At 38.2% G+C, this 22,707-nt stretch overlaps 2 protein-coding genes across 2 annotated transcripts; one reads left to right on the forward strand and one right to left on the reverse strand.

Moving 5' to 3' along the window:
- Positions 1–791: 791 nt before the first annotated feature.
- On the reverse strand, positions 792–5,969 carry LOC121237018. The gene is made up of 5 exons (XM_041133569.1): positions 5,237–5,969; positions 4,372–4,470; positions 3,889–3,933; positions 2,175–2,312; positions 792–1,383 (listed from the first exon to the last, which is right to left on the reverse strand). Exons 1-5 carry the CDS (start codon positions 5,618–5,620, stop codon positions 1,033–1,035), a joined length of 1,017 nt encoding a protein of 338 aa, XP_040989503.1. The 5' UTR covers positions 5,621–5,969; the 3' UTR covers positions 792–1,032.
- Positions 5,970–17,894: 11,925 nt separating this feature from the next.
- Positions 17,895–21,341, forward strand: LOC121237019 (pentatricopeptide repeat-containing protein At4g17616). Its single transcript, XM_041133570.1, has 2 exons — positions 17,895–17,933; positions 18,291–21,341. Exon 2 carries the CDS (start codon positions 18,533–18,535, stop codon positions 20,645–20,647), a length of 2,115 nt encoding a protein of 704 aa, XP_040989504.1. The 5' UTR covers positions 17,895–17,933; positions 18,291–18,532; the 3' UTR covers positions 20,648–21,341.
- Positions 21,342–22,707: the final 1,366 nt, after the last annotated feature.

Below are 22,707 nucleotides of genomic sequence, written 5' to 3' on the forward strand. Positions count from 1 at the left end.
CATTTTATTTTTTTATTTTAAAATATTCTAGACATATTTATAAGTAAAATAGGATAAAAAATAAAATGACATGTTTTTAAGTAAGCGTGCAGAGTATGAGATTTATATCTAGAATTTTTCGATGCACGTATATATGCATGAATCTCTCCATTTACCACTGGGATGTGTGTGCCAAATTTTGTTAACTTGTTGACCACTTCTTCTTTTTCTTTTCTCATGTTTAATTTTGAAACAATATTAGGAGCAATTCTATGTAACAATTAATCAAATTCTATTTGTTAGATTCCAGTCCACATGTTTTGTTTGTTTCTTTACTCATTCCAAAAAAAAGTTGCAAACAAAATCTTAGGTGGGGAAACTTATTGGACCAGAGATGGAGGTTCGAGGCACTTCATGAACTGCTCGGCCTTGGCGAAGCCAGAGACCTTTGCGTGGTGGTGGTCAAAAGGCAAACACAGAGAGGCAGGGTTGAGGGAGCGGAGGAGCATGATGAAGATGTGAGAATAGGCTCCGGAGAGGGAATGTGCGGTGGGGATCAGGAGTATGAGGATGAAGGAAATTTGTTGAGAATAAAACTGCCCATAAACTTTGCTCCCTATAGCAGATATGGTGAGAATATAATCTTGCCAAGGTATCGTTTCATAATTGATCAACAAAATGTAATGGTTTGAGTAATAATTTCAATGATAATTTTAATGAAAGTCTTCTTATTTAAAAAAAAAAAAAATCTGTTGTGGCACTGATTTTTCACAGGCAAGCAGAAAGGATTTACAACTGCATTCACAACGAACTTGAATGAAAATTTTGATAGTCTTTCAATTTGTATTCCTTCAGATAAATGTACATATTGTTACAAAGTTTGGATACAGAACTTCCCCTGATGTGCGGGAAAATACCACTAGGCCAGGAGACTATGTTATTACTCAGAGCAAAAGATGCAGAAACAAATCGTACGTCCTATATATAAGAAAGCAACAGAGAAAAAGAAAAACCTCAAATTTGCAAACGTCTATGTCCTGCTTCAACCTGATTTTACTTTCGTGTAAGATCTCCATTACTTGTCTTGATTCTTCGAAGCTGCAAAGACACGGGTGTTTCCAAGACGGACACGTTGACATTGTTCCAAACATCCGGTCTGGTGGGAAGCCGAGCAATTTTCTCAGCCATTTCCATGTCTTCTGGAAGAACAGAACCAAACACGGTGTATGCATTTTTCCACTCTTGGTGGTTTGCAAGGCTTACGAAGAACTCAGGGCCGGAACCAATCCATGCAACCGAACCCCTTCTTATGGTTGGACAAACTTCTGTTGGAATCTTCTCAAATGTAGATCCTTGGGGTTCTAGTGTTCCTTGAATCAGTGCAAATGGAGGGCCAAAAGGAGCCTGAGAAATTCACAAAACCATACTCATAACTATTTTACGCTGGAAATATTGAAAGGATAGTCTTAGAACATTCAAAATGCACATTAAATCAGATCTAACCAACAGAGTGTTTAACCCGCAGCGATGTCACGAGAGTGACAAACTTACAGAAGCAAAGGCACAGGAGAATATGCAGAGGTACAAACACAAGTACATGCAAGCATGTATATATAGATGTGCACCAAACTTCATCCCTTTGGTTCGTCTAGAAGCTAATGTGGATCCAAAAGAACCAAAAAGTGATGCACCTCCAAATTGGCCAAAACTCGTGAGAAGACATAAATTGCATCAGTGGTACCAAAACTTTTAAACTTTAGGCCTCGTTTGTTTTCAGAAAACATCTCATCTCATCTCATCTCATCTCATCTCACTTCATTATTATAACTTTCTCAAATCCCCACACAAAATAAAATAAACAATTCAACTTTTTCAAATCCCAAAATAAAAATAATATTAAAAAATATATTCTAACAATATTTTATTCAACTTTTTAACTTTAATCTCATCTCATCTCATCTCATCTCATATCTGAAAACAAACAAGCCCTAAAAGTGAAAACAGGAAATGAAGAATACTCAAGACTAAATGGCAATCAAATCCTTAAAGCCCTACAGAAGCCATTACACATCCCATATAGAACATCTTCCCACAAACATAGAAGCAACATCAATGAAACTACTGATCAGAGCTGCAAATTGCTAACCACAAAGTGGTCCACAGTCAAAGAAAAAAGTAAATTGGAGAAGCCTTACATTTTCTATGTGATTTCCTTCTGAATCCCAAGATTGACCCCGGCCCTCTGCTCGATAAAACTGGCAACCCGCACAATGGCGTGATGTCAGCAACTCTAGAATATAAGCCACAGAATAAGGGGCACAGTCGGGGAAAAGCTGCACCAAATGAAGTATTGTCGTTAAGAACTGGATTTATTAGTATGCTGCATAAAACCAGATATACAAAACAAAAACATATGTGAAATAAGACCAAAAGTCTGATATTTTCTTCAGGAAATGAAGAAAGTGCCCACTAACAGTAAGCAAGATGCTAAATAACAGGGGTCATATGCATGTGTATGTATATGTGCATGCACGCTCACACACACATAAATGTCAGAACCAAACATCTTTGGAAAAGATATACTAGTTTTCCCACACTCGAGTTATCCCACCTCTTATTTGCAGGTGATCCTGTTATTTTCTATGGACTCAACCACGATCATCTTCAAGCCCTAAAGGCTCTTTTACATTGCTTTGAAGTGGCTTTGGGATTGAAAATGAATCTAGACAAATCAGAACTAGTTCCAGTTGGAAATGTCCCAAATGTGTCGAGCTTGGCATTCTTTCTCGGGTGCAAAGTTTCATCCTTGCCATTAAAATACCTCGGTCTTCCATTGGGAGCTTCATTCAAGTCAAAGTCCATATGGGACAATGTGCTGGAGAAAATGGAGCGTAGAAATCACAACAGGGGTGGAATGGACGAAGAGTTCAAATTTCACTTGGTGAATTGGGCAACGGTTTGTACTTCAACACGTGAAGGAGGGTTAGGGATTCGGAATCTATTGGTAGGCCTTATTGGCTAAATGGTTGTGAAGATACCAAGAATAGAGGGGGGCTTTGTGGAGGGCTGTTATAGAAGTAAAATCTGGTGGGCATTTGGGAGGATGGTGCTTGAACGAGGTGAGTGAAGCACATGAGGTGGGGCTTTGGAAGCAGATAAGAAGAGGATGGGAAACTTTCTCTCGGTACACGCTTTGTAGTCGGGGATGCCAAGTCATTGTGATGGACTGGTGTTGTATGTGCAAAAAAAGTGGGGAGTCCGTTGACCACTTATTATTGCATTGTGAAATGGTCATTGAGCTTATGGCATGATATCTTTGTGAGAGTGGGGTTACTTGGTGATGCCAAGAAGGGTGATCGATCTGCTAGCAAGTTGGAGAGGCATCCAATCTAATTCTCAAATTACAGCTATGTGGAAGATGTCCCCGAATTATCTTTGATGGTGCATATGGATGGAGAGAAATGGAAGGAGTTTCTTAGTACTTTATTCCATTGGTCGATGGTAATACACTTCGATGACATGAGCATTCATGATTTCCATGTATCTTTAGACAATCACGCATAGGTGTTGCTCTTGGATATGTCCCGTGTATTTGGGCTCTGCCTATTCTCATTAATAAAGTTTCTTTCTTACTTATCAAAAAAAGAAAATATACTAGTACTTGGGCATAATAGTCAGATGTAGATGATAAATTTCCTATGCAGATTGACAAAATATGCCCCAACCTACCCCTAAAAAAAGACTCAAGTACCTCCGATAAACCCCATAACCATTATTAAAGGATAAAAAAATACTCATAACCATGGGTTTAAGACCATGGAGAAGCGGTTTGCAAAGTAAATTCTTGAACAGAAAAATCTCAGTATTTACAGCATCTTATTGCTCAACATCAAAAGCATGACCACTTACTTTTATATGAAGAGTGCCATATTCCGTTTCCAAGCCAACAATTCCCTACAAAAAGAACTTATATTTAAATGATAGGGAAAGTTAATATCTCACATCCACCCCCACCGAGGGCAACCCCGGTCATGAGTCATGACCTAGGTCCAGGGGAGACGAGGGTGTCCCACTCTTTGCACCCGGGTTGGGTAAAGGGACCAGCCCAAGCCAAAACTCAGGTTCAGGAGAGGACACTTCCCCTCTCCCTCAACCCAGGCCAGCATGCCTATGTTGCGTCTGGAGGGGGTGCCCCTCAGTGGAAGGGATATGCTAGCGCATGGCATATGCTAATCACACCATCAATTGATGCACATTCAGCATCTAAAAACAGAGAAGAACAAAAAAATATTTGAATGGCATAGATATGAAATATCATGAAAATGATAAGAACCTTGAGATTTCAAAATAGAAAAATGGCCAACATCAACCAAAAATGTGCAAATTAAATACCTCTCCTTTCCCAAAGATGAGGCCAGAAGTCCAACTAATTGTTTGCCCCTCATTTTGCCGTGCTGGGGCCAAGGTGTCCTTTTGTTTTTTCAACCAGCACTGAAGAAAAAGAGGTGAACGAACTAAAGTTTACTCATGTAGTCCAGAAACAGAGCATATTTTTAAGTAAACTTTTATGAACCACGGCATGAGAAAATAGAAATACTCGGTCAAATATACACAAATGATAAACGTCTGAAATTATTCCCTAGCTGTCCGCTACCAAGCATCTCAAGAAAAAAAAAAGAATATTATTTGCAAAGTGCTTTAAGAGGTTAAAGTCCAACTAATTTAGGAATATCAATGGAGTAAGTTGTGTAGATGAAGTCTTTAAACTTATCAAATGGAAAATTTAAGCGTTTTCTTCTGTATACTCCCTGTGTACATGGGTTATGCCTATTTTCATTCATATCAATGAAACTTACTTCTTCCTTATCAAAAAAAGTTGATGTAATGAAGTCTTTCACATACTGGAACTTATTCAGCAAATTGCATAATTATGAATAACCATCTCCAAAGATTACACCTTTCAAATCAATTCAATATACGATTCTATAAAAGCTCTGAATATATGAAACACATTTTACGCGTAACAGTAGCCGTTTGACCTATAATACCCAATTTGAATATATTGTCAATTATTCCAATCGCTTCACAGTTCACACCCGACACGCCACTTCGGATCAAACTGGTTCACCATTACAAAAATTCAAACAAAAAAAAAAATCCATCATAATATTCGATTCAGCATCCCGAAACATCCAAACAGGTTAAACCAATTCCAGATCAATGACAAAAACATATCAAGCAACAAATTTAAACTCACCTCACCGAATTGTGGCCCACAAGCATCCCGACTCCCACAAAAGACCCAGGAATCACATAAGCATGGTCCATCGCTGCCACTACACATGGCCTTACAAGCCTTGCAACACTCTTCAGATGAATTGAATTTGAACTCCGAGCCCCACTTCACAGCGTTCCCCCAAAGCTCCAAATGCTCAATTCCCCTACAACATCCTCCATTCTCTCCTTCCACCTCGCCACCACTCTCTTCAAGCGATACCAAGGAATCAATCTCTGAAATAGGGGAGGGTCTGAACACCACAGAGAGGACTGCGTAGACCAGAGCACAGGAAATCAGACCCACCAAGAAGAGGATCAGAGAGGTGTAGTGGGTGGCTTCTGGGCCATTTTGCTTGCGACCCATTTGAGATTTGGGGCAGAAAAGAAACCTCAGAAAGGGATTTGGTGGGGTGGTCTCTGGATTGTGGGGGAGAGAATTGGGAGTCGAGATCTGGACGAAGTTGAATTTTGAAAATAGGATAGGTAGGGTTTGTGAATATAACAGTGTTGTGAAGCTCTTTAGGTTATCTTTGAAAGGCGAAGAAGAAGAGAGACTTTGATCGTGGAGAGTAGAGCAGGTGAGGGAGTCAACGATTGCATAGAGCCATAATTGTGAGGCAAAGAACTACACGGTCCACAATTACTTCTGGTTTATTTGTCAACCCCTTTCCTGCCGGGATCGCGGCAGCCGTACCTACTACCAACTCGTAGGAATTTCTTTTTTTTTTTTTTTTTTTTTGTGTCATGTATTCTATGTATTGTATTAATTATAAATAAATAAATAAATTTTATAATTATATTTTAAATACAGAGGATTGTGTAAAATTTAAAATTTCACATTTGAAAATAATAATTCTATTTTTTTTCTAAGCAAATATATCATAGATATCTTTAATAGTTACATGATACAATAGTCAACGGGTAAAAGATCTCAACATTTATCTCAAGCCAACAAATATAACATAAGAAATAAAAAATAAATAAAAAATAAGAAGAAGAATAAGAATAAGAAGGATTTGAGGTAGGTGATTTGATCTCCACCTATTTCTCACAAGGGGAAGCCACTTGAAGAGATTTTGATACAGTCCGATAAACGGACTATAATCCTCTGACTGGGAGTCACAATGAAGTGAGTTGTGCTGCATTTCGCTAGTCTGGATTGGCTGCATGAGATTTTCACTACCTCTTTCATACGATTCTTGGTAAGAAGAAGCGGAAACATAGAAAAGTAGCAAACAAGAGATGCATCGAATCACCAGAGGATGAATATCAGGGACTGTGGAAGCGTGTGAAGCCCACACACCACTCTAGGAAAGTGGAGGTTAGTCGGATTGAAGGATCCGAGATTGCTGGCCCTGAAAATGTCACACGTGGCGGCAATAAGTACTTCCAGGTGCGATGGTGTGTGGATCTCACGCTCCACTTCGTTCGATATTCTAATTCGGTCGTCTAAAGGATCGGCAGTAGGGGAATCCTATGGTGGGACGCGTGGTGGTTGTGGAGGGCTAGAAAGCAATAAATCGGCGTTTCTCTTTGTTATGGACAAAAAACACAATAAAAATCGAGAAAAACACACACACAAAATAAAAATTGAAAAGCAATTGACGAGAGGAGAGAGTGAGAGTCAAAGCTCCATCCCCCTCTTGGAGGAGAAGATGGGATCTTTGGTTTTTAGTTGGGAGAAAAATCACCCATAGAGAGAGAGAGATTGAAAATAGATTTTTTTTTCGTATTCTTTTTTGTTAGAATGCACAGCGGAAAAGTACCTCAAGCTCAGCTTAAAGAATTGATCCACAAGTTTTTTCAGATTGATAAACTCCAAGCGTTTCCTCTTAGTGGTGAAAGTGTACTACGTAGTATGGAACTAGAGTAACACTTACAAATCCACAGCCTAAGTATTTTATCAAGAGAGAACAAAAAGAAAGAGAGTCTTTAGTCTATTTTTTTTTTAGATGGGTGCAAAAAACACAATTGAGGAGGACTATATATAGTCCTCCTATGCACGGCTGGCCTTAAAGGCCAGCCTTCAATTGCCTTGTGTAATGGCAGTAACGCATGGCTTTAAGCCATGCGTTACATACGTTACAAGTAACGCATGGCTTAAAGCCATGCGTTACCAGCAGGAGGGGTCAGCCCCACGTGGGCGCCCCTCCATCTAATATCTCCCACTCGCACACAGTGGGCATGACCCCAGGTCAGCATCTCTCTAATGTTGTCAATCTTGTTCATACAAATAAATAGGCCGTGCGACCACCAAGCACATATGTAGAAAGGAAAGGAGGGAGTACATACACCAAATCTCTCCCAGAGAAGACCAGCATAGTAACATCCCTAAAGTGTCTGGTCATGTCCTAGACTTATTCGATCGCATCAAGATCAAGCATTTTCGAACCCTCTTGAGTAAAAAAAAACTCAGAACAATGCTTGACTACCTCCAAATATTTCAATGTGTTCACAACCTTTAGCCGCTACCAAGATGTAGCGTCATTTGTATGACGTCAGCAAACACTATCGAAGATACGATATCGAATAGTCTTCCCTTTACACTCATATCACTCAATTTTGGTCGAACTGCTTTCCCAATAATGCCTCTTTAGACCGTATCAATTATGGCCATAGACAGCATGCCAAAGTAGCAAACATCACAACCTCCATCTCGTGACATAGTCAAAAGTAAAGGACATTTTTTAAGAAATGAGACTCACACAGTGAGAAAGAGGGAAACATTTTACCCACTTACTCATATGGTCGTATAAGCACATATAGTATGAAACACATGCTACGGTGGATTTCTCTTTCTCAAAGAGCATATGTCTATATCAACACCGTACAGATCTCAGTCTAGCCTCTCCTTAAGCGTCTAACCCGAATTCCTCAATTTGCACGTCTCCAAGGCGTCAAAGAGAAACTCGCATCTGGCTTACTACAGGTTACATGGATGGTGGGGTAACCCATGCATAGTCCTATCAATGGACCTCATCTTAGCTCCCACTAAGGCGACATAACTTTGTGTCAACCAACTTATCCCTTTGGACAAGTACCTAGGGACACAATGTCTCATCTCTACTCGCTACTTAAGCGCTAGAGGCGATCGCTCGTGTGAGTGAGCCGATCTAAGCCTGTTGACATATCTTGTGTATGTGTATTAAAAACAATACGATAAAGACAAGAACTGAATCATATTGTATTAATATCCCAAAGGAAATGTTACATCTTTATGTCATTTGAAACACAAATTACATTTATAGTCTACGCAGTCCTAGATTCCTAACATGAGCCTCGAAGACATCTCTTGTTATAGGCTTCGTTAAGGGATCAGCAACCATGCGACTCGTAGAAAGATGTTTCAGAACCACTTCCTTTTGCGCTATCATGTCTCTGATGTAGTGATATCTGATATCTATGTGTTTGGTTCTTCCGTGATACTTTGAGTCCTTAGCATATGCGAGAGCTGCCATGCTGTCGCAGAATATTGTCACCGGATCTGAAGTATCCGTGCCAATGTCTAAATGCTTGAGGAACCTCCGTAACCAAACAGCTTCTTGAACTGCTGCAAAACAAGCTATGTATTCTGCCTCCATGGTGGATAAAGCTATACAGGGTTGTTTCTTGCTGCTCCACATAATGGCGCCTTGGTTGAGTAGAAAGACATACCCAGTGGTTGATTTGTGCTCATCTAGGTCGCTGCCCCAATCGGCATCACTGTAACCTCTTAGCTGCAAATCTGAACCCTGATAGCACAGCACATAGTCCGCAGTTCCCTTGAGATATCGCATAATCCTTTTGACCGCTTTCCAGTGAGCTAGTCCGGGGTTTGATTGGAATCTACTCACTAAGCCAACTGCATAGCATATGTCAGGTCGAGTACACATCATTGCGTACATCAGACTACCCACAGCATTAGCATAAGGGACACGAGCCATCTTTTCCTTTTCTTTTTGAGTCTTAGGACACATCACTTTAGACAAGTTCTCGCTCCTTGCAACAGGGGTGTCAATGGATTTACATCCATTCATTAAGAAGCGCTCGAGGACTTTCTTTATGTAAGTCTGTTGAGACAAACACAAAAGTCTCTTTGAGCGATCTCTGTAGATCTTAACTCCCAAAATGTATTCTGCTTCACCCATATCCTTCATCTCAAAATTGAAGGATAACCACTCTTTTGTAGCGACTATCAACCCTTTAATATTTTCAGCTAGTAGTATGTCGTCAACATATAATGACAACATAATGAAACTCTTCTTAGACCTTTTGACATAAACACAATGATCCTCTGTGATCATCGTAAACCCATTCGAGAGAATGGCTCGATGGAATCTGAGGTACCATTGTCTAGATGATTGCTTTAGGCCATATATAGATCGTTTGAGCTTGCACACTTTGCACTCTTGACCTTTGACCACAAAACCAGTTGGTTGATCCATATAGATCTCATCATCTAGTTCTCCATTGAGAAATGTTGTCTTAACGTCCATCTGGTAGAGTTCCAAATCCATGTTTGCTACTATAGCTAGAATCAGGCGAATTGAGGCAAACCTCACCACTGGTGAAAAAGTCTCCTCATAGTCTATACCTTCCTGTTGGGTATATCCTTTCGCCACTAAGCGAGCTTTGTACTTATCTATTGATCCATCCGACTTGCGTTTGACCTTAAGAACCCATTTGTTCCCAATAGTCTTACGTCCTATTGGTAGATCAACCAGATCCCAGACCTGGTTAATCTTCATAGACTCAATCTCATCATTAAGAGCTTTCATCCACTCATCTTTTGTAGAAAATGAAAGAGCCTCATAAATTGTCCTAGGCTTGTCATCATCATGCGGAGCTACCATAAAAGCTTCCCCTTCAATCTCAAAACGACGACGGGGAATACTTTCGCGTGTGCTTCTACGCGGCTGAGGTTGTTGTGATTGATTGACAAGTGATGTGCTCCCACTCGGATTCAAATAATTTGTAGGAGCTTGAAGAATTTCTTCCTCATTCTCAACTAAATTCCTTGGAGCACTTTCTTCTTGTTCTACAATCTCATGAAGTTCTAAACTCCTATCAACCTCACCTCTACTTGGAAACTCATCTTCAATGAAATCCACATCTCGTGACTCAATCTCAGTCACACTTCCATCAGATTGTTCACCTATTAATGCATACCCTTTAGAGTGTTCTGAGTACCTTATAAAGATACACTTCTTCCCTCTAGGGCCTAACTTCCCATACTTATGAGAAAGATTGTGAACAAAACCCGTTGAACCCCATGGCCGCAAGTTACTCAAATTGGGTTTCTCGCCAGTCCATAGTTCATATGGGGTGGAAGTTACTGATTTGGAGGGCACTCGGTTAAGAATGTAGGCAGCAGTCAAAAGTGCATTCCCCCAAAAAGAAATTGGTAGGTTTGCTTGCGCCATCATTGACCTAACTATCTCAAGCAGTGTTCGATTTCTCCTTTCCGCCACGCCATTTTGCTGGGGCGTATTCGGCATCGTCAACTGTCTTTTGATTCCTTTTTCATCACAGAGCCTTTTAAATTGCTCAGAGAGATATTCTCGTCCTCGGTCAGTTCTTAGAGCTTTTAAAATCTTGTCTAACTGATTCTCAACCATTCTTAGATATCGTCTAAAGCATTCCAATGCTTCAGACTTATGGGAGATTAAGTAGACATGACCGTAACGTGAAAAATCATCTATAAATGTGATGAAGTAGACACCTCCGTGTCTTGCCCTCACACTCATTGGACCACAGATGTCTGAGTGGACTAATTGCAGTGGAAAAGATGCCCTTGTGGCTTTTCCAAACGGTTTTCTCTTAGATTTTCCCATTAGACAATGTTCACATGTAGGTAAGATGACCTTAGCGAGATTGCCTATAAGGTCTTCTCTAGCTAACCTAGTCATTCTATCTTGCCCTATATGGCCAAGCCTAGCATGCCATTTATATGAATCCAAATTATCAGATGTAGAAAGAAAAGCAATTGACTCATTTATATTTGAATAATCTAAATTCAATATCATAAAACCGTCTTGTAGAAAAGCATTGCCATAAAACACATGGCCCAAATAAAAGGAAACATAATTGTTTTCAAATACAATACGAAAACCAAGTCTTAATAGAGTGACTACAGAAAGTAAGTTTCGTCGGATCTCAGGAGCGTATAGCACATTGTGAAGGAAAAGAGTGCGGCCACCCCGCAAGTCCAGCTTGTAGGTACCAAGTCCTAGTACCTCAACGCTAGCTCCATTCCCCACCTTGATATCACGACTCCTAGCTGGAATCCGGCGATACTCAACAAATCCAATTCTATCTCGCGCTATGTGTTCGGTCGCTCCTGAATCAACAGTCCACACAGGATAGGAGTGAGCAACCATCACATGGCTAGTTACAAAAACAATGCGAGAAAAGTCAGAGTGTACCTTCTTCGGCTCAGTGCAGTCACGAGCGAAGTGGCCATTCTTTCCACAGTTGAAGCACTCTAATTTCGACTTGTTCTTCCCGCGCTTGCCCCTCTTGCTGCGCTGAGAAGTTCCTGACACCTTCTTAATTTGTCCAGCAGCTACTCCATTCTTAGACTTCTTGCGCTTAGGCCTTGATGCCTTACGCGAACCAGAATTAGCCACATAGGCCGTGTGATTGGGCTTGGCAGCCTCTAGGCGCTCAGCCTCCAATTCCAAGTGATGCGAGACATCATCAAAGTCTTTGATATTCTCGTTATGCGTCAGGTTCTGGCTCATATTCTCCCAAGAATTCGGCAGTGATCTTATCACTGCCTGGACTTGCTGTTCATCAGTCAGGTTGTTTCCTGCCGACTTAAGTTCGCGGATCATAGTTGACATAGCCCTAAGATGCTGCTTCATCGTGTGGTCAGAGCGCATCTTATAGGAGTCAAACCTCATGGTTAACCCACGCAACCTAGTGGCTGAAGTTCTACCAAACTTCAACTTCAAAGCCTCCCACATGCTTTGGGCAGTGTCATAGATCTCGAACTCACACATTAGATCATTGTGCATGCTGCTTAACATTATTATGCGCGCACACCGACTTTTCTTAGCCCATTGAGTATAGACTAGTTGATCTATTTTGTGTTGTTCAGAGGTCCCTTCCCCTGGCTCAGTAAGGGAGTGAGATAAGGCCTCCAAGACCTCTTGCTCATCTAAAATATATTGGATCTTGCGATGCCCAATGTCGTAGTTCTCCCCATCCAATTTCTCCCCTTTGTTTAAATCGGCAACTATACTCTTGGATGCCATTTCACTACAATACGCAAAGAAGGGATATTACACACACACCTAAGAAATCTGCTGCGTCTATCCAAGTTAAAAAAAAAATAATTTAGACATGTCGCAAGATCGAAAAATCGCTAGGCTTCAGAATCATCTCTTGCGCCACAATATCCAATTATTAAATTTTTAACCTATTTCCCGCGAAAATTCAAAAAAAATATGGGAGAATTAATCATAATTCTCAACCATACTCCCACTATCTTAAGTAGTCATCTAGTCCTAGTCACATGTAAATACATAACCTACTAAAATCGCAGTAACCTTTTGGGCCAGTCTACAAGGACAACTACTCCAACCACAGTAACCTGTTAGGCCAGTCTACAAAGATGGTTCATATAAGACCATTACAGTCCATTTTTCTAGTTCCATCAGTGCATTTACAGTTCTTACTGGGGTCACTGTGGTATTTTGGCTATACAGTGCATTTACAGTTTTTATTGGGGTCACTGCAATTTTTTTCAGTCTATCATCTACACTGACATTTCTAACTAAGACTACTTAGTGGGAATTTTTTTCTATTTTATCAATAAAGACTAATGTATAAACATTCAAGCTTAACATTCATAGATGATAAAAATAATCACATATCCACATGTTCAATTCACATATACATGTTATCACATTTAATATAACAAATTAAATAAAAGATCACATGTAATATAACATAATGGAAAAAAAAAATAGCATGAATATAACTATATATTCACATGTGATCACATTTAATCTAAAAACAATTAAATAAAAAATCACATGTAATATAACAATATATCTTAGAGCAAATTTCATCCCCTCATTTTATTTTCTGTTTAAAAAAAAATGGGCTTGAACAAAGTTGGGCTTTAAAAATATGCCCAGTAAAAATGTTGGGCCAAGCCCAGCCCGTGATATTTAAAAAGAAGGAAAAAAAAAAGAGTGGGCCGGGCCATGAGGCCTAAGCCCGTGGAAATCAGATGACCTAATGGTCATCTTCTTCCCCCCATTCGGCTACTGTTCACGTGAACAGTAGCCGTTCGAAGCAGCACGCCCTGGAGCCTCCCACGCAGCACCGCAGGCGGCGGAAGTGATCGGTCCAAGCAGTAGGGTGCTGCCGACCACCTCGCTGGTGCGCGCTGCACCGCGGTGGTGCGCGCAGCACCACTGCGTTGGTGCTCGCAGCACCACCTGGTGCGCGTTATTTTTTTTTTTTTAACAGATAAAAAAAAAGAGGATAAAAAAAATACCATACAAATCTCAAGCATATGCGAGAAAAAATTAAAAACTGGAAGCAATTCAAAACCTGGCTCTGATACCAATGTTAGAATGCACAGCGGAAAAGTACCTCAAGCTCAGCTTAAAGAATTGTTCCACAAGTTTTTCCAGATTGATAAACTCCAAGCGTTTCCTCTTAGTGGCGAAAGTGTACTACGTAGTATGGAACTAGAGTAACACTTACAAATCCACAGCCTAAGTATTTTATCAAGAGAGAACAAAAAGAGAGATAGTCTTTTTTCTATTTTTTTTTTAGATGGGTGCAAAAAACACAATTGAGGAGGACTATATAGTCCTCCTATGCACGGCTGGCCTTAAAGGCCAGCCTTCAATTGCCTTGTGTAACGGCAGTAACGCATGGCTTTAAGCCATGCGTTACATACGTTACAAGTAACGCATGGCTAACGTATGTAACGCATGGCTTTAAAGCCATGCGTTACCAGCAGGAGGGGTCAGCCCCACGTGGGCGCCCCTCCATCTAATATTTTTCATTTCTAAAACTTATTTTTTTAAGAAGTCTTAGCATTTATAAATCTGTGCAAGCATATATTTTGTAACAAAAAATTTATCATATTTATAAACAATTAAAATATCTTTAATTTTGTGTGCTAGTTAATATAGTAGGATTTAAGCAAGTTTGAAAAAAAAAATAGTAACAAAAATTATTTCTAAAATTGCAATTAGAATTATGAGATTTGAATTGAAAAAAAAAAAATCTTTATGAATGATTTCTACATCAAGCAGATGTTGAGATTGGATGACATTTTAATTAAAGAATAATAATATATACAAATCTTAAATGTTTAAGTCTTACGCAACATTTTATAAAAAAGTTGATTCCATCATAAAAAATATGAAAAATTTATTTTTTCTTGATCGAGTTTACTTTTTTATAAAAAAAGACTTGCGTGAGACTTACATCATCTAAAAAAAGTACCATTGATTGAAATGAAGGTTTTGTTTGGATAGAAACATGCTTCCATCTCATCTTATTTCATTTTAATATATAAATATCACAAACACAAATACTTTTCAATTTTTAATTTTTTTATTTAATCATTACTTAATTATTAAAATTTTCTTAAACTTCTAAATAGAACATAAAAAACAATTCAACTTTTTAAAATCCTAAATAAAAATAATATTTAAAATTATATTCTAATAATATTTTAACTTTATAATTTTTTTATTTAATTTTTTTTCTCTCATTTCTCAAAATTCTATAAAACATTTTAACTCAAATCATTTCTAACTCATCTCATCTCAACTCAAATATCTTACTTCTATTTACAAAATATATAAATTCATCTCATCTTAACTCACTATTCAAACCGACCACAAAGCAAGAGTCAATAGCGTCGCCTTCAAGAAAGAAAACCACGGTGGTTGTCAGTCGTATCGCTTTGAATTAAGGTAAAATATTCAAGTGGAAATCTGATAAAAATAAAATAATAATAATAATAATAAATAAATAAATAAGTAAAACAAAAAACCAGATCTTCAAGATCATATTTAAGCTGATGACATGCATCGGATCTTTTTTTAGCATTTTCATTAGATTTGTCTGTCTGATCAAAGAGAAAATATCAAATTGGATGTCAGCTTGACTGTGATTGTGGTTTGAAATTGTTGTTGAATTAGGAGGAAAGTGGATACCTCGCCCAAGCAGGGATGAGAGATAATGCATTATGCCACATGCTTATTTAAGCGAGTAAGTATTGTTTATTTTCGTAGATGAGATGAGATTAAAATTAAAAATTAAATAAAATATTATTAAATTATTTATTTTTAATAATATTTTTATTTTAAAATTAAAAAAATTAAATTACTTATTTTATTTATATAAAAATTTTTAAAAATTATAATAATTAAATAAAATGAAAACAATCCTAATCAACGGAATACTGACATTGCATCTGGATGCCGGGAGGGCAGATAAGCTTCTTGATCCATCGGGCCCCCATGGCCTTAATGGATCTATTGGTCTACTGGGTTCGGAACATGTTTACGAGGTATTTTTTAAGCCCAAAATTCCTATTTGAGCCAATTTTTATCCAAAATTTGTTTTAACTTCTCGCTTCAGTTAAATTAAATGCATAAAACATAATAAATTTGCTAAGTTCTAACTAACAATTCTAATTTATTACAAATAGTATAAACCATTAAAAATTAATCTAAAATTATTAAAAATTAGTTTAAAAATATTACAAATTGTCTAACAACTTGAATGAATTACAACGTTACAAGAATTGATGTAGATTTTCAAAAAAAGTAAATAAAGGTAAGAACGTAAACATGTAGCACGCATTGGCCAACTCCAAGTGGCATCATAAAATTTGGAAAAAGAAAAGAGAGAATATGAATTGATAACATTATTAACATATGTAAAAATTATAAAGTAAAATTACATGTCGGGATTTCAAAATTGAAACCCCAAAACAAATTAGGTTAGAGATTTCATAATGAGCTCCTAACTTAATTTAGAATTTCAACTCAAAACCTCAACATATATTAGGGTTTAAGATTAAAGTCCTAAATTAATTTAAGGTTTCAGATTGAAATTTTAAAAATTTTCAAAATCATATGTTCAAAACAATAAACATCGAACTTCATCAATCAAATTTCATAGCATCCAAAACGCAACTCTATCTTCCGTTAAACCATTAAATGGATAGGAGATGTATTAGTTATAACAATTAAACCATAATCTCCGAATTCCGAATATATATTCCATATGGGTGTTTCATGGTACAAGTACATTATTTATTAACAAATAAAAATAAAGATTTTTATTATAAGATTAATGTTACTAGTTATCAAAAATATATTATATTAGAGTCCGTCTACGTACAGTCTCCACTATCCACGCAAGCCTGGACTTTTTTTGTCCTTAGAATTTCTTTGAATTACAATAATGCCACTGATGTATAAAACGCGATTTTTTTTCTCTGAAATCGACTGAAGAATTTCCCTCCATCGTCTCTTCAATTCTTATCCGACAGAGTACCAGTGGTCAAGTCCTTCACCACCGTCGGCCTCTTCCACCGTCGTCGACCTTTTCCACCATCATCGGCTTCCTCGTGCATAGGCTTTTTCCCTATCCAACAGAAAACAGTTTGATTTTTTCTTCACTTCTGGGCTACGACATTTTGAATGATAACAGTTTGATTTTTTTTCTTCATTTCTAGCATATTTATGGTTTAAAAAACAAGTGAGTGAGCCTAAAAGCAAATACGTGGTGGGCAAATCAAAAACCTACCATCCAGTTGTCGTCCTTTCACTCCCCCACCCCCATTTTCAGGGCAACCAACCAGGAATTCAAAGAGAACATAAATAACACAGTGATTCCACCGAAATTGTTACCTTGCTTGCTAAGGAAGGGGCCGACGCCGATTGCGTAACCATAAACCGAGCAAACTAATTACTTACATTTTTGGTAGTTTCTTTTCTCCACACGATCTTATAAATCGATTGCGTAACCATAAACCCAACGAATGCAAATAAACGGACTAGAAACGAAAAAAGAAACAACAATTAAAGCTAACAGAGCAGCAACTACAAATAACAAGTCAATAACGAAAACTGGGAAAAAAAAAACACAGAGCAATCAATACCAAATATCAACATATAAGCCAACAGATATACCGTGTAAATCAAATAATTCTTCAAAAAATAGAAAAAATACGAGTAACCGAGTACGATCTGATAAATCAATTTCAAATAGAGAGAGAAGAGATCTAGGAAGGGGCCGACGTCGAGCTGAGGAAGGGGACCGCGACTTCAATTTGAGGAAGGAGACGACCGTCTCGAGTTGACAAAGGCCTCAGATGGATCTCGCACTGGGGAAGCGGGAAGGGGATGGGCGTCCGCCAAAATGATGCGTTTTTTTAATGAAACACATCGTTTCATCACATAAGGTGTGCGCGTGCAGTACCCAAATGGAGATTGCAAACAGGATTTCTCATTATTTCCTGTCGCTCAGATCTGAACGCACCGTTTTGTAGTTTTTAACCTAAAAATCATATTTTCTTCCTTTCCCACTCGCTCTCTCATCTCGACGGATAGTCCGCTCCGCCTAGAGCAAGTCCGCCCCATCCCACCCCCCGCCCCCTTTCTCTCTCTCCAGTCGCTGTACAGACGCAAGGACAGGACCAACAGGTACGCACTCGTTTAATTTTCTGGCTTTGGTTTGGATTGGTGGCACTCTGGGGACTGAGATTCCTAAGATTGAAGTTCGGTTTGATTATTTGATGGTTTTGGGTGGGTGGGGGGGCCCGATAATTTTTTTTCATTCCATGTTGGGAGCCGAACGCATCCTACTCTTTCTCAATGTTACCACGTCCGACTCCCGACGCCGGCTCCGACCGAGCAGAACAGACCCTGAGTTTGCTTTAACTTGGAGTCCGAGTCGGAGCCCAGCACTTTTAGCTAACTTGTATTAATTTCAGATCGCTTGTTTGACAGTTTGTATTAGCAAAATGTTATGTGTCTCATTCACTCATTTTCTTTCAACAGACTAGGATTGGTTGAAAATTATGGTACCTTCTATGAGATGGTCTTGGATGATTGAGTTCCCTTGTGTTAAAGAACCAAATGTTTCAGTTTTGGTTCTGGATTTTCACTTGGCCAAGGTTAGCGTTTGTCCAACATGACATGTATACATTGAGGTGATGATTTACATGCATTGAGGTACTTTATAGGTATCGTTGTTATGATGATATATATATATGAATGACACTGCCATTGACTAGAGAATTATGATGCATCCCCGCTTCATCAAGCTCTATACATTGGGGTTCCGAGAAGCTGCAGCTATTCATAGGACTGCCACTATATCATATTTTGATGCGGTATTTATTGCTGGAAAAAATATTGACGGTAACTATAACCGGTGTCGGAACATGTTCCTTTTAAGTTTTTCTACAGCTACTTCCTCTGAAAGGATATGTTGGGCAGGTTCCTCTCATTCGATTCTGTCGAGAAAGCTTGAAACTGCGTTGAAGGATCACCAAATGGTTGAAGCGTGGGAATCTTTTAACGATTTTAAAAGCTTGTACGGCTTTCCTAGCGATAACCTTCTGGCTAGGTTGATCACTGACCTTACTTATTCGTCTGACCCCCATTGGCTACATAAAGCATATGATTTGGTCTTGCTAGTTTTGAAAGAGAAAACAGGTGTACTTCACTCTGACGTGCTAACAAAGCTGTCTCTCTCCTTAGCAAGATCTCAAATGCCAATGCCTGCCACAGTAATTCTAAGATTGATGCTGGAGAGAGGGAGTTCGCCTCCCATGAACGTATTATGGTTGGTTTTTCTGCATATGGTGAAGACAGAGATTGGGACATGCCTGGCCTCAAATTTCTTGGTTCAAATTTGTGATTTTTTCCAAAGTGCAAAAATAAGTGATGGTGCAAAGCTGATAAAACCGGATACAATGATCTTTAACCTGGTGCTTGATGCTTGTGTGAGGTTTAAATTATCTTTCAAAGGCCAACAGATCATTGAATTGATGACACAGACAGGCATTATAGCTGATGCGCACTCAATCACTGTTATTGCAAGGATCCATGAAATGAACGGTCAGAGGGATGAGATGAAGAGATTGAAGGTGCACATTGATCAAGTTCTGTCTCCATTTATCCATCATTATCGGCAATTATATGATAGTTTGTTGAGCTTGCATTTCAAATTTAACGACATAGATGCTGCTGCTGAGCTTGTGTTGGATATGTATAGATTCCCAGAGTCTTTTCCCATTCTAAAAGATATGAAGGAACTTCAAAAGCCCTGCCTTGTTCCAATGGGATCTCAAAATCTCAAGACTGGGCTAAAGATACAGATTGTGCCTGGCATGCTGCAGAAGGATTCTGTCCTCAAAGTGGAAGGTATACAAGAACTCGTTATTTTTAGAAATGGGAAACTTGCCCCTAGTAACAGGGCCGTGGCTAAGCTCATCATTGGATACAGAAGAGGTGGGAGGATTAGTGACCTGTCAAAACTTTTACACATCATTCCGAAGGAGATCCATTCATTGGGAGGATCCAGTTTGTGTTCTGATGTTATTGATGCTTGCATTAATTTGGGTTGGGTTGAAACTGCTCATGACATTTTAGATGACATGGAAGCGGCTGGATCTCCCATGGGCTTTACTACTTATTCATCACTCTATGCAGCCTACTACAGGGCAGAGATGTTTAGGGAAGCAGAAGCATTGCTAAAACAAATGAAAAAAGCTGGTTTGGTCTTAAATTTGTCTGATGAGATGGTTATCGCCACCTGTCTATCAGAAGCAGTAGATAAAGATGCCATGTATGGAAATGCATCGAGTGCGATCAGTAAATCCAATCTGGCAAATTTTTTGGTTCGAGAAATGGGAGAGGAGGATAAAACAGTTCCTCCTATAGTTTATCAGTTCAATTCTTCTATTTACTTTTTCTGCAAGGCCAAAATGGTAGCGGATTCTTTGAAGACATACAGAAGAATGCAAGAGATGAAAGTCCAACCTACTGAGCAAACATTTTCTATTCTGGTTCATGGATATTCTTCACTAGGGATGTATCGCGATATGACATTTATATGGGGAGACATTAAGAGAAATATGCAGAGTGGAAATTTGGTGTTAAGCAGAGATTTGTGTGAGTTTTTGCTACTGAGCTTTCTTCGAGGTGGTTACTTTGAGAGAGTGATGGAGGTTGTTGGTTACATGAAAGAGCATAAAATGTTCACTGACAAGTGGATGTACAAAAGTGAGTTTGTAAAGCTCCATAAGAATCTTTATAGGAGGTTAAAGGCATCAGAAGCTAGAACTGAGGCTCAAAAGAAAAGGCTAGAGTATGTCCTGGCATTTAGAAAATGGGTTGGCAGAGATTGAAGTTCAAAGAGTAGTCTTCAGAATATGACAAAATTTGCTGCAAACGTAGTCTGCATGTGCTGCTTCATGGATTTGGGATATGTTGTGCCACCACTCATAAATCACACACTAGATCGTGGTCTTGATATCCAAGCACAACACAAGTACACTTGGGCCCAAGATGGTAAGTTGGAATTTGAACTCGCCTCTATGCATGCGGGAGGTTTCTTGGGTCCCTTGACAGTTCCCTTGACAATTTGAACTCTTTCGGCTCGTCCTTCCCATCCTCATTATTGCCTCTCCATTGTCCCGAATGCTTTTTGATGTGTTCAAGCGCTTTATCTATTGGTTTTGCAACACTCTCCAAGCAATTCCTACTGTGGTTATCATCAAGTTGGACTCGAAATATTGGTTGAGATTGAAGGGTCTAATACATGGGTAGCGAAAGAAACAAACATGTTAGCCCTTTCAATACTGAGAGAGAATAAAACGAGGGCTGCTCGACTTGCATTTATTTATAAGCCTTCTTTTTTATACACCCAGCACACCGTTGATGTAGAGGATTTCCCGCATCAATTATGCTAAAAGATGATTAGTATTTTGGTTTTTTTAAAGTAATAATGGGTTTCACTATAAGTAATATGTGGTGTGCTAAATGCTAATACACCGGTTTTTGTGTAGCAAAACTCATAATGCATGCTACATTTTTTTGACAGCTTTGAGTCATTCATTGGACATTTTATTTATTTTTCTTCACAGCCAACTCAGTTTTATGCAGCGCAGCAAGGACCTTTTTTCATTAGGTTTCGTTTGTTTTTGCAGATGAGATTAGATGAGTTTAGTTGAGTTGAGATAAAAGTTGAAAGTTGAATAAAATATTATTAAAATATTTTTTTAATACTATTTTTGTTTTAGATTTTGAAAAAGTTGAATTGTTTATTTTGTTTTGTGTATGAATTTTAAAAAAATTGTAATGATTACATAAGATCAGATAAAAAAATTTTGTAAAAATGAACGAGGCTTTAATGGTATAAGGGCTTTAAGTATAACCTTTTATATTATATTAATGATCAAATTTTTTGCTGATTAAAAACTTCATGATCATCATTTCTCTTATTCAAGAACTCAAAATAAAGCTTCTACCATAAGGGTTATGACTTTTTTTGTAAGCAAAACCAGCATCACTGTCATTGATAATGAAATGAAACTAACGACAGAATATTTTTTCTTTTTAAATCTTTTATACAATGTTTTAAATTAAGGATATTTCTATAGCACGATGTTATTTTTATAAATTATTTTATAAAAATCTCTCTCATTTAAAACAAGACTAGATAAAAGGGTTGCGAAAGAAATTATACGAAAATCTTTTTCTAACCAAGCAGGGACCTCCTCCAAGTTATGTACAACCATGTTTGTTTTCCTATGCATATATGCAGGCTGCCTTGCGTGCTTCCTCAAATAGGTGCACAAAGGATCTAACTCAAATCCTCTTCTGAACAACCGACTGCATTAACTATCTGTAAATCATCCATCCCCTTCGAATTTGATTACTGATTATACCAAAACACAAGTCTCTACAAAACATTAGAGCATTGAGCAGTGCTTGAGCTTCAGCTGCTTTCTGGTCGACCCAGAACATTAATATCTACAACTTCTCTTTTAACTTCACTCTTTTAACAATTGCTCAGCTTGATTGACTAATAAATACATTTTAGGTCCATGAAATGGCATTAAAAAATCACTATGTTTCTTCTTGGCCTTATTTTTCTTCAACACCACAACCATCTGTTGAAAATCATTATGAACTAATATTCCATTCAATGTCTCCATCAGCACCAAGAAGTCATTTGCATCATTGCTCCTTTTGGCATCCACACACGTTATTGTGTAAAGTGTTGTGAAAAGTAATGTGTTTATCATTTTTCTTCATAGATAGGACATTTGTCATAGTCATTAATTCCACTTTTGACCACATGTTCCTTAGTAGGTAAGCTCATATTGCACGTTTTCTGTATTTTGTTCAAACGATATCATTCTGTATCTTTAGTTATAGTTAGAGTTAAATCAATTGATTAAAT

The sequence above is a fragment of the Juglans microcarpa x Juglans regia genome, chromosome 6S (genome assembly GCF_004785595.1).
Source record: "Juglans microcarpa x Juglans regia isolate MS1-56 chromosome 6S, Jm3101_v1.0, whole genome shotgun sequence".
In the NCBI taxonomy this organism is placed as follows: domain Eukaryota; kingdom Viridiplantae; phylum Streptophyta; class Magnoliopsida; order Fagales; family Juglandaceae; genus Juglans; species Juglans microcarpa x Juglans regia.

Bases quoted from the DNA above. Each gene is read 5' to 3' on its own strand.
- LOC121237018 (XM_041133569.1), bottom strand. From the start codon at position 5,620: ATGGGTCGCAAGCAAAATGGCCCAGAAGCCACCCACTACACCTCTCTG. The intron at 3,934-4,371 runs GTATTTAATTTG...TTCTTTTTGTAG, and splicing joins TCATCTTTGGGAAAGGAGAG to GGAATTGTTGGCTTGGAAAC. The intron at 2,313-3,888 runs GTAAGTGGTCAT...CATTTGGTGCAG, and splicing joins ATGGCACTCTTCATATAAAA to CTTTTCCCCGACTGTGCCCC.
- LOC121237019 (XM_041133570.1), top strand. From the start codon at position 18,533: ATGATGCATCCCCGCTTCATCAAGCTCTATACATTGGGGTTCCGAGAA.